Below are 13,768 nucleotides of genomic sequence, written 5' to 3' on the forward strand. Positions count from 1 at the left end.
ACGACCTGCTCTGAGCTCCAGCAGCGTCCTGCCAGCTTGATGGACCTGCAGCCGGAGTCTGGCGTCACTCAGGTACAGCCAGACCACGCCTCCGTGCTCAGGGAGGTTAAAGGTGAGCAGGAGCCCCGCCTTGTTCCACGTCCTGAAGTGGAACCCCACAGACACACCCGCTGAAGAGGACGCCGTCGTTGGCAACTGGAGGAAGCTGCGTGGGCCGGGGAACGTCACGGCAACGGAAACTGACTCAGCACATGTAAAGGTCACATCGCCCTGAGAGCGGAGCAGGCCGGGAGGAGAGAGAGAGAGAGAGAGAGAGAGATATGAAAAAAACGATGACTAAAATGATAAAAACAACATGAAACATGAATATTCATATGAATATCCGTTGCAGAGGGTGTGTCGATGTGACCTCATGTCACAGGCATCTCATCAGCAAGTCTCCTTGAGAAACAAAGCCATGAGTGCAGAATGAAAATACCAATGTCACCTGTCATAGAGCTGTGGGGGGAGGTAGATATGCATGCACACTACTTGTATATAGACATTTCAGTTGCGGCCCATTGTTTTGAGTAGTGGTAATGACAATGCGTCTATTGCTAAGGCTGCGGCAGTAATACATTACAGCCAAGGCTCTCTACAGAGAATCTCAGCCGGCTATCTCTGCAATGCTCTGGAAACACAGATGACATCTAAAGGCCCTTTGTAGGGCTGTTAAAGTGATGTATGAACGTATATGCTGCAGAATGCATCACTGCAAAATATAAAGTCAAGAGTGGGTAATAAAAGTCACCAAAAGCCGTTCACTAACACACACACAGACAAAAACCGCCCTCACACACCCTCACTCAGACTCATTTACATTTTATTTTCACCATGGCTAAAAGTGGCCGCTGTATTAAAACGGACTATAACCACATTAAAACGATATTACTGTGAGAGCTGCAGAACTCTTGTAAAACAGCCTCCATTAGGCCTTCAGCCATGCATGTGAATATCTGAACCTTTCTTACCTAGACTGTTCGCTTCTCTGCCCTCTGGATCTCAACTGTAATGAGACACCATTCATTAGAAATGGTTCTGAGCTGCTCTCACTGAGCACGCTCTGTAGAAACATTCTCAAAGCTGCGCTGTCCTCGCGTCACTCGCCGTCCTCATTAGGAGCTCATTAGCTTCATTAAGCAGCTACCAGTGGCATCACCAAGCATCCAGATCGTTTACCAGTGGTGCTCTAAGGGTGTCAACATGTATGAACACACCTGTATGTAAACAGACTGAGGCTGCAGTGGAGCCTGTGCCCAGTGCTTGCAAGGGGGCCTCACATAAAAAATAAAATTAAAAAAATAACTCCAGTGTTTCATCAGCTTCTGGAGAGCCTAAAAAGAGTTTTGTGGCGAGCCGATTCCAGCCTGCGGTTTTATTTTCGGTGGCTCAGCTCCAGTTATTGATGCTGTGTTCTCTGAGCTCAGGGAGTTTGAGGAGCGGAGCATCAAAGTGCTTTGCCCAAATGATTTACGTGATCATCACCGAGGAGCATTAAAAAAATCCTCATGGGGTACCGAAAAAGTTACACAGTCGAGAATTTCACTTCATCTGAAGACACTTGCTCATATTTTATACCATCAACACAGTTTCTTTCTGTTGTTTTGCACACATTAAACTTAAAAACTCGTCCTGAAATAGAGTTTGCACACATTAACCCGGAACCTCTCATTATCAACTCGTGCTGGGTAAAATTCCTCTGAATACACCATCTTTGAGGTGTTCCAGTCAGGTTTTAAAACTCAGCACAGCACAGAAACTGCACTACTGAAGGTTTTTAATGATGTTCTTTTAGCCACAGACTCTGGCCACTGTGTCATCCTGGTCCTGCTCGACCTCACTGCGGCCTTCGACACAGTGGACCATGACATCCTCCTGTCTCGATTGAAAGACTGTGTGGGAATCCAGGGCAGTGCGTTACAGTGGTTTAGGTCATACCTGACAGGGAGAAGTTTTAATGTCCGTGTGGGGTCTGCTGAGTCCTCTGCTGCCCCTCTCACCTGTGGAGTGGCCCAAGGCTCTATTCTGGCCCCACTCCTCTTCTCCCAGTACCTCCTTCCTCTCGGGTCCATTCTCCGTAAACATGGTGTCTCTTTCCATTTTTATGCGGACGATTCTCAAATCTACATGCCCTTAAAACAAAACCAAACTCATTCTGTTCAAAAACTCTTAGACTGTGTTGAGGAAATTAAATCCTGGCTGTCAGCAAATCTGCTTCATTTTAACGACACTAAGACAGAGGTCATACTGTTTGGGCCCAGTGGTGCCTCTGCTGCTGATATAGATTTGGGTGTCCTGACACAATATCAAAAGTCCACAGTGACAAATCTGGGTGTAAAATTGGATTCCAACCTGAAACTTGATGCTCAGGTCAGTGCAGCTGTCAAAGCGAGCTTTTTTCAATTGAGGCAACTGGCCAAAGCCAAACCGTTCCTTTCTCGGCATCACTTTGAGATTTTAATTCATGCTTTTATTACGAATCGGTTAGATTACTGCAACGCACTTTATTATGGGCTCAGCCAGGCTTCACTTGCACGACTGCAGCTTGTACAGAATGCTGCTGCACGGCTTTTAACTGGGGCTAAGAAACGTGAGCACATTACTCCGATTTTAAAGTCATTGCACTGGCTCCCGATTCCTTTTCGCATTGATTTTAAAATTCTCTTATTTGTTTTTAAATCCCTTCATGGTCTCGCCCCTCAGTACATGTCAGACATGCTCCAGCCCCACTGCCCTGCTCGCTCTCTAAGGTCAGCTGACCAGTCTCTCCTGGTCGTCCCAAAAACACAGAGAAAACGCAGGGGGGACCGTTCCTTCTCTGTCGCAGGTCCGAAACTGTGGAACAAACTGCCTTTGCACCTTAGACAGACGGATTCTTTTATGGTTTTTAAGTCATCACTTAAAACATATCTTTTTACTCTGGCTTTTAACTCTGTTTGAGTTGTTGACTTTTACTTGTTTTATTGTTCTTACCCCTGACTGGTGCTTTTATTGTATGGTTTTATATTCCTATGTTTTATCAACTTATATTTATTTTATTTCATTTTATTCTATTTTATTAGTCAATTATTCTATGCTTGGTAGGCTGTGTACAGCACTTTGGCTGACCCTGTTGTCTTTTAAAAGGTGCTCTATAAATAAAGATGGATTGGATTGGATTGGAACTGGATAGACCTATAACCAATCAAAACAGCAAAATGTGTTAAGAAACAACATGTGTAAGGCCCAGATACACCAACACAGCACAAAGCTAGCAGTGATGGGTGGTCTCATCTTTCCTGGGCAAACAATGTCACCTGAACACACCGCACTGCAACTGCAGCTAACGGCCAATAGGGTAAGGAGCAGTAACCCTTTGTACCAGCAAATGGCAGCAGACTGTTTGTCATTCAGAGTGAAAGAGCTCCCTCATTCCAGGCGGCCATCTTGTTATGAAAATATGTTTGTACTGAAGTGTTCGTATGAGAAGAGCTTTCTGTGGGCTTCCTCTTGACTCTTGCCATTTGCTCGTGCTTGTCTCTTGTATTGTGCTGTTGTATCAGACTGATCTCTCTCAACAATGGACTCCCTCCCAGGAGATTCAATAAGCTGTCAAACTGTCAACAGGAGCTTGACTAGAGCAACAATGTGGACAAACAATAAAAATGAAAGCTCACAGTGAGTCTTGATATCAGCCTAGCATCCTGTCACTGACACACGGCCCGTACGATCATTGATTTATCACATCAGCTGTTGGTGATTGTTGTTGATGTTACGTACAGACCTTTACAGTGACTTGGTGGTCGTTGTGTTTTGCTAGTTCGATCAGGTTGAGGCCGTTGTACATCACGTTTTCCAGGCAGCCCTGGAAGTTCCTCTTGGAGACGTCAGATTTCTGAGAGTCGACGCTCGGCACTGTGCCAACACTCAACTGCAACACAAAATGTTAGATATGTGTATAAAATACTTCTGATAACTGTGGGTTTTTACAGTATGTTTCAGTAGATATGAGCCACTGCACCTGCTGGATGTCCCAGTGGCTGAACTCTGCAGGGATCTGAACTTTCTCTGTGTGTTTGTCCGCTGTAAGGTTCAGGTGAGAATTCCTCCGCTCCAGCACTACGTGGTGCCAATGCTGATCATCCAACAGGCTGCCGAGGAAGGCGAGGCGCCGAGGCTCAGAGGATGAAGTCGTACCTGGAGGAGATAACAGCGAGGCGGACAGAGGAAAGAGGGAAGTGGAACGAAGGATAAGGAGGAAGAGGAAGAGGAAGGTGAGGGCCAGCAAACAAGATGACAGAGGAGGAGGAGGAGGAGGTGGGTGGAGGGAAGGTGGCAGAAAGAGGAGGATGAAGGAGGAGACAGGAGACAAACAGGACGTTATTGAAAAAAAAACTTTAAATATTTGACATGCAGGTTTGCTTCCATTAGGTATACCAGCTGGAAATATATTTCCCTCTTTAGTTAAGCCGTCTCTGATCTGATCTGACAGCCTGTTGTTTGTTATCCGACCCGTGAGTTTGTTGTCTCCTCATTATTTGACCTGCTAGTCTGCGTCTTTCTGACAGTCTGACCCGGTGTCAGCAGAGCGCCAGCCTTACGACAGCTACAACCGACCAGGCTGGATGCTGCATCTAAATATTTCACTTTTCTCTGCCCCCCCCACAGCGAGGATCACAGCGAGGTCACCCTCACTCATCTCATTAGAAACTGCTGGGTTTATCTGCATACTTCCAACAGAAACAGAAGCCAAATATGTGATAATGCCTAGATCAGAAAAAACACAGAAGAGGAGTCATGTTGAGACATCATTAATGATAGATGAGCTCCTAATAAGTAGATCCAGCTCCCACTGGGGATGGGAAGGAAACTTTGTGTTTCGGCAGAGAGAGCAGAACACCGTCAGTCATTAGAGATGGATCTGATACTCTTTGGGGAAAAACAATTCCAACTTCAGACAGAAACAGACAGTTTGGAGGATGACGGACAAATGACGTGTCAGTCAGAGAACAGTAGAAGTCTGTATTATCAGTTAATCTGAGGATTTATTTGATCACCGCCTGGTTAAACAGAGAGAGACCGAGAAATATAAGAGGAAGGACAAATCAGGGTCTCTACTGGCGGTGGTGAACGAAATGATTATCATGTTTACAGTTACAGGAGGGGGCGATGATCTGACCAGATGGATGTTCCATTGGATAGATGTTTGATTTCTGAGCAGTCATGAATCTTTCTTTGTACTGAATGTTGTCTTTTTATTTTCATTTACCAGGTGGAGGAAAACTTTTTCAGCCTTGCTGACTGAGTTTTGTTCTTTTTTTGTGTGTGGACGTCCACACAGAGGACAGCATTCACTCTGAGAAAGTAGAAAGTCTGCTGCTGCCTAAACGTCGACTACAACTAAAAGCAAATGCATCTGGATTATCTGATTTTATTTCCTGATACTGGAAGTAAAGACCTAAAAGCAGAGCCCATCAAGTGTTCCTTTAAAGAACTGTGAGAGGAGACAGAGCAGGCGTCCCGTCTCGTGTTTCCTATCAGCTCCCTTTAATCCTTTTGAGTCATTACTTTATCAGTTGAATCCAACTTAATTTAACTCATCTGTCATTGAGTTAGAAAAAGACCACAAAGCAGTTTAAGCTGTAAATGACTGCTTACTCAGATCGAGGATGTTCCTCCTGTCTCATTTTATCATTCCACACACGCCATCCAGACAAAATCACATCACTGTATCTTGGCTGTTACTCTATTAAGCATGCTCTAAATCTGATCGTTCTTATCAGAAACCCGGCTGGTATAATTATTTCAGCAACTGACTCTCATAAAGCACACGGTCTGTCACAGGCGCTCGGTAATAATTCACGTGGGTCACCCAGAGGAAGGTTAGCAGCAAGATTTTAGCTGCGCCAAAGGTTTTTTGTTTTAAACACTTTTATTCAGGATGGCGTCATGGTTATTTCTTTAAATCATTTTACAGAATACTTTAATTAAAAAAAATCTCACAGTGAGGGGAGGATTTGTTGCCATGGTAGCCAAGTTGATGGTGGAGAAGCTTGTTGCAGTTGGCAGATGTTTAGCTCCTAAAATTGGTGCAAACCAAACTATCTAACTTGTGTTTTGCTTCCTCTATGACAGCGTTACTGTTTCAGTGCAATGCTGTTAGTCAGCCTCATAAAGCAAAGTGCATCAGCTCTAAAAAGGTCAGACCCGGATGTCGTAGTGATAGCACAGCACAGCAGACCATGCTCAGGGTCAGTGCACATGGCATGTGACTTAAATTATACAATCGGTGACCTTAAAATCTCATTCAAAAAAAAAAAAAGCATTAGAAAAGGAGAGAAAGAGGAAAAGATAAAATGATAAAGTGAGAAATGTGAAGGACACTGAACTTATGGTCACCTTTAAAAAAAATGTGAGCACAAAGACTTGCTCCTGTACATCCACACGACTGAGATGCATAACAATGAAGGCAGAGGAACACAGAAAGATGGTTAGGAGGAAAATTTAAAAAAGATCAGGATAGCAAGACTGGAGACAGAAAAATAAAGAAAACAAAAAAAGGCAAATGGTCGCTTCTGATGGAAAAGACAAAAAAGGACTGTGACAAACAACAGTAATTACAACTGAAAAGCAGGGAAACAGTGAAGAGGGACGGAAGGAGCACGTGGTGTTCTCAGTGCTTCATCTCTTGGTCTCTGTCTTCTGTCATTAAATGGATGGCTTTAATTTCTTCTCCCTAAGATGCAGCATTTGTTTAAGATGACAGGTTTACTGTTATGCAAAAAAGAAGTTGATTAAAAGGAAACGGTCTTCACTTAAAGTACAAGTGGTTTGTTGTTATAAAGAAGGTGACAGTCTGTCTTCTGGCAATGCAGACGTTCCTGAGATGTCTGGGTCATTTTAAAAGCTGACTGTGCAGTTTGTCAACTGGCAGTGTTGTCGCAGTTTAACATCTCTTCAGCTGTTTTAGTGGCAACGAGGATCCTGGATCCTTTGCTCATGTTGCAGTGATTTCAAATCCATCTTTTCAGCTGTAAAATATGGCATGATTCTCATCTGAAAAGGGGTAAAATGTCTCATCTCAAGTGGAGGAGTTGAAGTATCTAGCGGACTTGTTTAAGAGTGGGGAGCAGATCGACAAGCGGATCAGTGCAGCATGTGCAGTAATGTGTTCTCTGCTACGGCGTGTTTGGTGAAGGGAGCTGAGCCAAAAGGCAAAGCTCTCGATTTACCAGTGGATCTAAGTTCCTGCCTTTGCCAAAGGACACAAGGTGTGGGAGTGACCGAAAGAATACAAGCATACGAAATGAGTTTCCTCCATTGGGTAACAGGACTAGAGGTAAGTGAGAGTCCTTGGTTATGCATCTTGTCAAGATCAAGATCCAGCATGTACAATGCCCCCTGGGCAGTGAGGCCCCGGGGCAGACCCAGGACTACATCTCTAAGCTGGGAACATCTCAGTATCCTCCCAGAGGAGCTGGAGGAGGTGGATGGTGGATGGAGAGGTGTTGGTTTTCCTGCTTAAGCTGCTGCCCCCCTGGTGCGACCAAGGATAAGTGGAGGACACTGGATGGATGGATGGATAATGGAGGCATAAAAGAGAAGATGACAACAAAGAGGAAACATTTTCACGAGAGATGAGGAAGGTGGATGGATGAAGCATTTCTGACACCAGGTGGGAGCCCTGACCGCAGGTGGTCATGATTCAGCATGGGAGCCTTACAAGTGCTGGTTTAACCCTGTTTGCCTCTGCACCATGCATCATTCCTTACAGTGCAGCCTTTACACATGCTACAGAGAACAGCTGCCATCCATCACAGCTGTGAATAGACAAAGATGCAGCAGCACAGTGGGAGCCAGGATTTAACCCTGTGAGGTGGCAGCCAGCATCTCCTCCACCAGATATTTTAGAGGTGTGTATGCAGACGCCCTCGGTGTTCTGTTGTACCTTGTCTGAGCAGCAGCAGCAGCAGCTTTCCTCTCTGTAACTCTAGAATGAGGCTGAGTCCATCCCGTCCCTCTGTGTGCAGCAGCATCCCAGAATTCCTCAGGGTTTTAAACTTCAGAGAGATAACCTCTCTGGGTGTCCGCCTCAGCCCAGGACTCAGCCGATACACTAGACCGCCGGTGCCATTGAAGCTCACCACATCAGAAGCTGAGAATCAAAACAAACCATCAGTGAAACAATTTGAACCCAAACCAGACACACCCCTCTCTCCACCAGATAAGAAGCTGGGTGTTTTATTCTGTGTTATTTTTTACACCAGAAGATATGACAGAGCGGTGAAAACAGACTCTCAGTGAGCAGAGAATACATTTCCTCTTTAACACATTTCATGGAGAAATATTTCTGCCTGTGTCTGCTGCTCTCTGGAGATTGGGCCTGAGGTGAGGTGAGGTAAACTGTGTAGGTGTCAACACTGAACTGTTTATAAAGAAGCAGGAGCTGAGCTCAGCATCAACTTATTTTCTCAGCTGTGCAGCTAGTTTCTCTGACTGAACGTTTTTTAATGAACTTGGCCAGTCTTTGACTCTCAAACACTCGCACACAATCAAACAGCCACTTTGCTTGCAGTAGTGCATTGAACAGCGCATTTCCTGCTGATTACAGTGTGGCAGTCTCAAGCTCCAAAGCACTGAGTCATCCACTGCGTGCAATGCTGAAAACTACTCTACATCAAGCATTCGAATTAAGCCCCGGATCACATTTTGTTGTAGAACATCATGTGTTGATGTAATTATAATCAGCTATGTCCCTGTAATCATCCTTATAACATAATGTTGCTTATTTCTGTCTCGCGACGCAGAAACAGAGAGAACACTCATTAAAATCAGTGTAGTAACAGTCTTGCTCGTCACGCTGTAAGGGCTGCTTACTTGCAAACATAAATGAATCTGGAGAGTTCATGGAGTAGAAACTAAAAAAGGATGCTGTTGTTCTAACACCATGTGTTGATTATTCATGCACAACGCTACACAGTATGCATAGATGCCACGACAAATGTGTGTAGCTGCTTTTAAGCACGAGTGCACGAGTAAACAATAGGAGAGAAGGGAAGGAAATGAAAATCTTAACTCTGTCTCTGAGGGAAAATAGCCACTTTATCCAAACACACTACCAGAGCACTCGCAGCTGCATTATAGACCCTTCGTGTTCTTCTAGTTGGGCACATGGGCGCTGTCAAGTAGTGAAGTCTTTCACTCGGGTACATACGTTCAACTTCAGAGGCTCGTGTTGGAAAACCAACACAGACTAAGAAGGAAGGGGAAGAAATATGAAGCCTGTTGCTTACAAAACAGTGCAGGAGGAAAAGGAACACACTGATCTACACTTCAGGGAGTTCCTCCTGCATGTGGTCTATGTTCAGGAGGATTATACATGTCTTGGGGAACAGCAGACACTGGCTGATAAACAGATGTCTGCACAGACACAACAATAAACAACAATCATCAGTGCAGTGAGACACTTTCAAAATTATATTAAAAACCGTTGAAATTAAGTGAAAAAACACAGAAAAAGAAGGATAACAGGAGTTTGAAAATAATGGTACCAGACAGAGGAAACTTTTTTTCAGTGTTGTTGTCAGGTAACATTACAGGATGTCATCTCTTTGGTCCATTACTTCAAAACTAACTTTTATTTTCAGTCCTCCGAGTCTGACTGCTGCTGCAGAAATAATATCCACAGACACTCCATATGGAAATCCTGTTTGCACATGAATATTTTCTGCCTGATAAGTCTATATGTAAATATGAGGAGCTGTTTTTGATATTCATGAGGAGGCTGCGTTTTGACGAAGGACAGAAATCAGGGCAAACACACACAGCGGGAAGCAAATGCTAAAAGGACAAAACACTGCAAACACCTGCTCTTCAGGAAAACAGACAACAAAATAATGTTCCCTTTTACAGGCTGGTTAAGTTGTCAAAAGGACGAAGGAGATGTTACATGACAATGTGACGTGTGTAAAGTCAAGCTGAGGCATCCTTGTCAATAAGAATCAATAAGATCCGAGTTGCAGAGAAAAGCAAGAAGCGAAAAGAGAATTTGTGCGTTTCATAATCTGTTGTTTTCTAAACGCAGATCAATTTCTGACTTGGATATAAATATGTAATATCAGAGTTTGCTCGCCACAGTGGAGCCAGAACTGACAAGAAAAGTGTGAATAAATCAGACCATGTGTCTTTATGGAAAACCCAATGTTACTTCTGTTTGACTCGCTGTGTATAAACTGAGAAACACAACATGATTTGTGTGTGCAATGACCAGAGAGTGAGGAGGGAAAGCCGGCGGATATATACAGAGCAGGTGTTTCTGGCTGGATGATCGCACTCCAGAGTCTTATTAAGCCACAGAAGAAGGGACTTACTGTAAGGACATCCGTAGCTCTCCAGCCGGAGTCCAATCCGCCCGCTGGGATTCCAGTCCAGAGGAATGAGGCGGAGGAAGCGAGCGATCGCCGGCCGCTGCAGCTTGTACTGGACCACACTGTCTGCGTTACTGTTACCTGGAAAAGACTGAAGACACACAACAATGCTTGGATTGCAGTTTAACTGGTTAAATAATGTATGTTTGAGGTCAATAACTTGTCATATTTCTAGGACGAGGTAGCAGGAAATTGAAAGACATCATCGGCCGTCACACAGTCAAAGTGCTGCCGCACTCCGGAGGACTCATGTCCTCCTCCTTACAGCATGCTGAGCGCTGCTGAATTCAAAAGTGGCAAAGAAACCTGGAACATGACCTCTGTCCTGAGAAGACAGGAGACCACTGACAAGATTCACGACATGATTCTTGTCAGTGGTACATTGTCACAGAGCTGAGTGTCTCCAAGGACACGTCCATGCATTTAACAAACCCCAAATGACCAAGGTGTCAGCTCGCCGGACCCTGAAACTCCTCAGGAATACTGAGAAGAGACCGTTTCTGAGGTGAGAGATTTCTCCTGCAGTTTGAAATCATGGATGACATTCTGCTCCACAACTTCCAACCAGATGTTGTGCAGAACAAAAGAACAATCCAAACACTGAAGAAAGCCTAATCCGTCACGTCTGATGCTCTGATTTGACATCCTGATACGTCCTGAGATGATAAAGGATAAACCACATCCCTGCAGACAACAGCATGCTGGCTTTAAAAAACACAAGGTTTTTTTCTGATGAGCAGATGAGAAATGAAGAGAAGCAGCCTTTCAAAGTATTTTTAACAGCTTTGGAAACTTTCCCTTTAAGGGAATTGTCTTCATTAACCTGCTTTATACAAAAACCTTTCAAGAGAATTTGGAGTAGGAGCTGAGAATTGATGGTCTGCCTCTCTGACTCCGGGCTGGATGCCTGATGAATGCCTTTCCCTCTCGTGCCATCATTTCCATCTGGCTATCTGTCCTCATTACATCCCTGCCTTGAAGTTGACACGCAGGTTAACTGGCTCTCCCACTGCTGAATAAAAGCTTAGACACATAATTAACTTATTAATTCCACTGTAATCACAGAAGACTGGAAGTGGAGATCCTCACATGAGCTGAAAGACATTAAAAATATGTTGACTGGCAACCTATCAATGCACTTTCGGGCGAATAAATAACCCAAACTCAGAAACATGTGATTGCACATTATGATTAAAATCTGTTTTACCACAAGCCAGAAATACCCAGGGAAGCAATAGTTGGATCTGAATAGTAGCTAAGCTATGCCTGCTTTGTGGTAAAGGACTGAAGTGTAGCTGAGCTAGGCTAACTGCCAGCACGGGTCAGTTTAAATGTTGTTTCCTGGTATTGTGCAAGGCAGCTGCAATAGTCAAAACAAGTCAGACACTGAGCAAATAATCTGCTCATGAGGAGAAACATTAAACAACTAGAGCACAGTGAGATGTGACAGGAGGACATAATCATGAAAAAAGTCATGTCAAACACAGATAAACTGCAGAGCAAGCCAATAAGGAAGTAAAGTGATGAAGAGAGAGTGAGAAATAAGGAGAATTGAAACAAACAGGGTGTGTTTCCTTGTCCCAGCCCTCCAGGAGAGAAAAGAAAAACAGATCAAGAGAAGAAAGACAATAAAGAAAAGATGGATGACAGTATTTCCAAGCACCCACAGGCTTCTGAGGGAAGACAGAAAAAAAGAGGACATCCTCAAAGAGAAAGAGGAAAACAACACACTGCCTCACATGGTCTTCAGACTTTAACTCTGTACTTGAAATGTGTGCAGAGTGTATGTAGAGCATCACATCAACATGTTTTTAAGCCTCTCTCAGAGAAGATCCTCAGTGCTCAGATTAGCTGCCTTCCACCCACAAGAGGAAATTGCCTCTGCTCTAATCAAAAGCTCCTCTCTGGAGCGACTGTGGCTTCACTGTGGGGAAAGCAGACAGGACAGGATCCATCTTAGAAAAACACAACATATTACTCCAGCACATGTATACACTAATGCACTGCAAGACCAACATGACACTTGTTCAATGAAAACAGAGTTGAGGGAAGTGTGGGGAGGCAGGAGGAGGCGATGCCTCGCTGCCTCTGGGGTCCATCGGACTGATTTCTTCATTAATCAGCTCTACAGAGAGCAGCTGAGACCTTTCACTTCAGAGCCGGGTTGTGTCATGTTTCTGCCATGTTGTTGCTCTGATCAGAAGGGAAAAGGTAGAAAAGGTTGCTAAAATGGATCTAAATGGATGTGATAAGTGCGACTTGGGCAAAATTGGCGAGGTGTGAATGGAAAAAGCCTTTAGACCGAGCCTTGACGTGAGCTTTAGGTCCAGAAATTCTCCATCTACACTGGATCTGAATGGACTCAAGAACTTTCTTACAGTAAAGAAAGACTTGTTGTGCTGTCAGGAGATAATAAAATAAAACCCGTAACCCTGAACATTTTAGATATTTGTGGCTTCCCTGATATGTCCACTAGGGAATGTCCCGATCAGGTTTTTTTGCCCTCGAGTCCAAGTTTGAGTCATTTGATTTTTGAGTATCTGCCGATACCGAGTCCCGATCCGATACTTTTGGGACTCTCTATAAAGGCACTCACTGCAGCAAAACGTCTGTGCGTGTGTGTCGCGCTACCGCTACACTGGGAGATTTCACACACGCATCGAAGTCTCGAACCCAGGACCTCTCGCGCCAAAAGCAGCTGTCATACCCCTACACTGCAAGACACAGAGCCACCCTGCAAAGAAGGCGTTAACTTCAGCCCTGATAAATATATATCCGAGTCCTGATCGGGAGGTAATGTCTGATTCCGATCGAGTCTGAAATCACGTCATCGGGCCCGAGTTCCGATCACGTGATCGGATCGGGACATCCCTAATGTCCACCCTCTCCATGACAGCGTCTCCTGGGTTCAGGCTACTTAAGGAAGTACTGCCTGAACTCCAGACTCCAGCACAGTAACGATGTGTGTGGCAAGAATTCTGAAATACATGCTATTCTGTGGCCTTTATTGTGATTTCTCAAAACGCTGTCTGTGTGTGTATATGGGTTCAGTTACTTCGTTTGCATGCTTTATATTATGTAGTCTACGAGTTCACATCCTCCAGATACAGAAGTATAAGCTGTTATCTCAGACATTCAGGCCTGTTCCTCCTTTTCTGTTGTTGCTTACTTCCTCTTTAAACACTCAGAAAGAGAGCGAGCCAGGAATGACAGGCAGAATAAGCTTATCGTGCCACTTGACTGCCTCTCTGTTCGTGATCTGCAGCTAAATGTTTTGTCAGCAGGTCTGCAGAGTCAGCAGAACTCTAACATTGGCTCATACA

General features: G+C 44.4%; 1 protein-coding gene across 1 annotated transcript in view; it reads right to left on the bottom strand.

Moving 5' to 3' along the window:
- LOC114449306 (contactin-associated protein-like 4) overlaps positions 1-13,768 on the bottom strand; it is an 80,887-nt gene that overhangs the window by 41,889 nt on the left and 25,230 nt on the right. Inside the window, exons 4-8 of the mRNA XM_028426830.1 lie at positions 10,389-10,536; positions 7,967-8,173; positions 4,040-4,215; positions 3,803-3,949; positions 6-270 (exon numbers count right to left, since the gene is read on the bottom strand). Coding sequence (XP_028282631.1) covers positions 6-270; positions 3,803-3,949; positions 4,040-4,215; positions 7,967-8,173; positions 10,389-10,536 — 943 coding nt within the window. The remainder of the gene's footprint in view (positions 1-5; positions 271-3,802; positions 3,950-4,039; positions 4,216-7,966; positions 8,174-10,388; positions 10,537-13,768) is intronic.

This window comes from Parambassis ranga, chromosome 17, assembly GCF_900634625.1.
Source record: "Parambassis ranga chromosome 17, fParRan2.1, whole genome shotgun sequence".
Taxonomy (NCBI): Eukaryota; Metazoa; Chordata; class Actinopteri; family Ambassidae; genus Parambassis; species Parambassis ranga.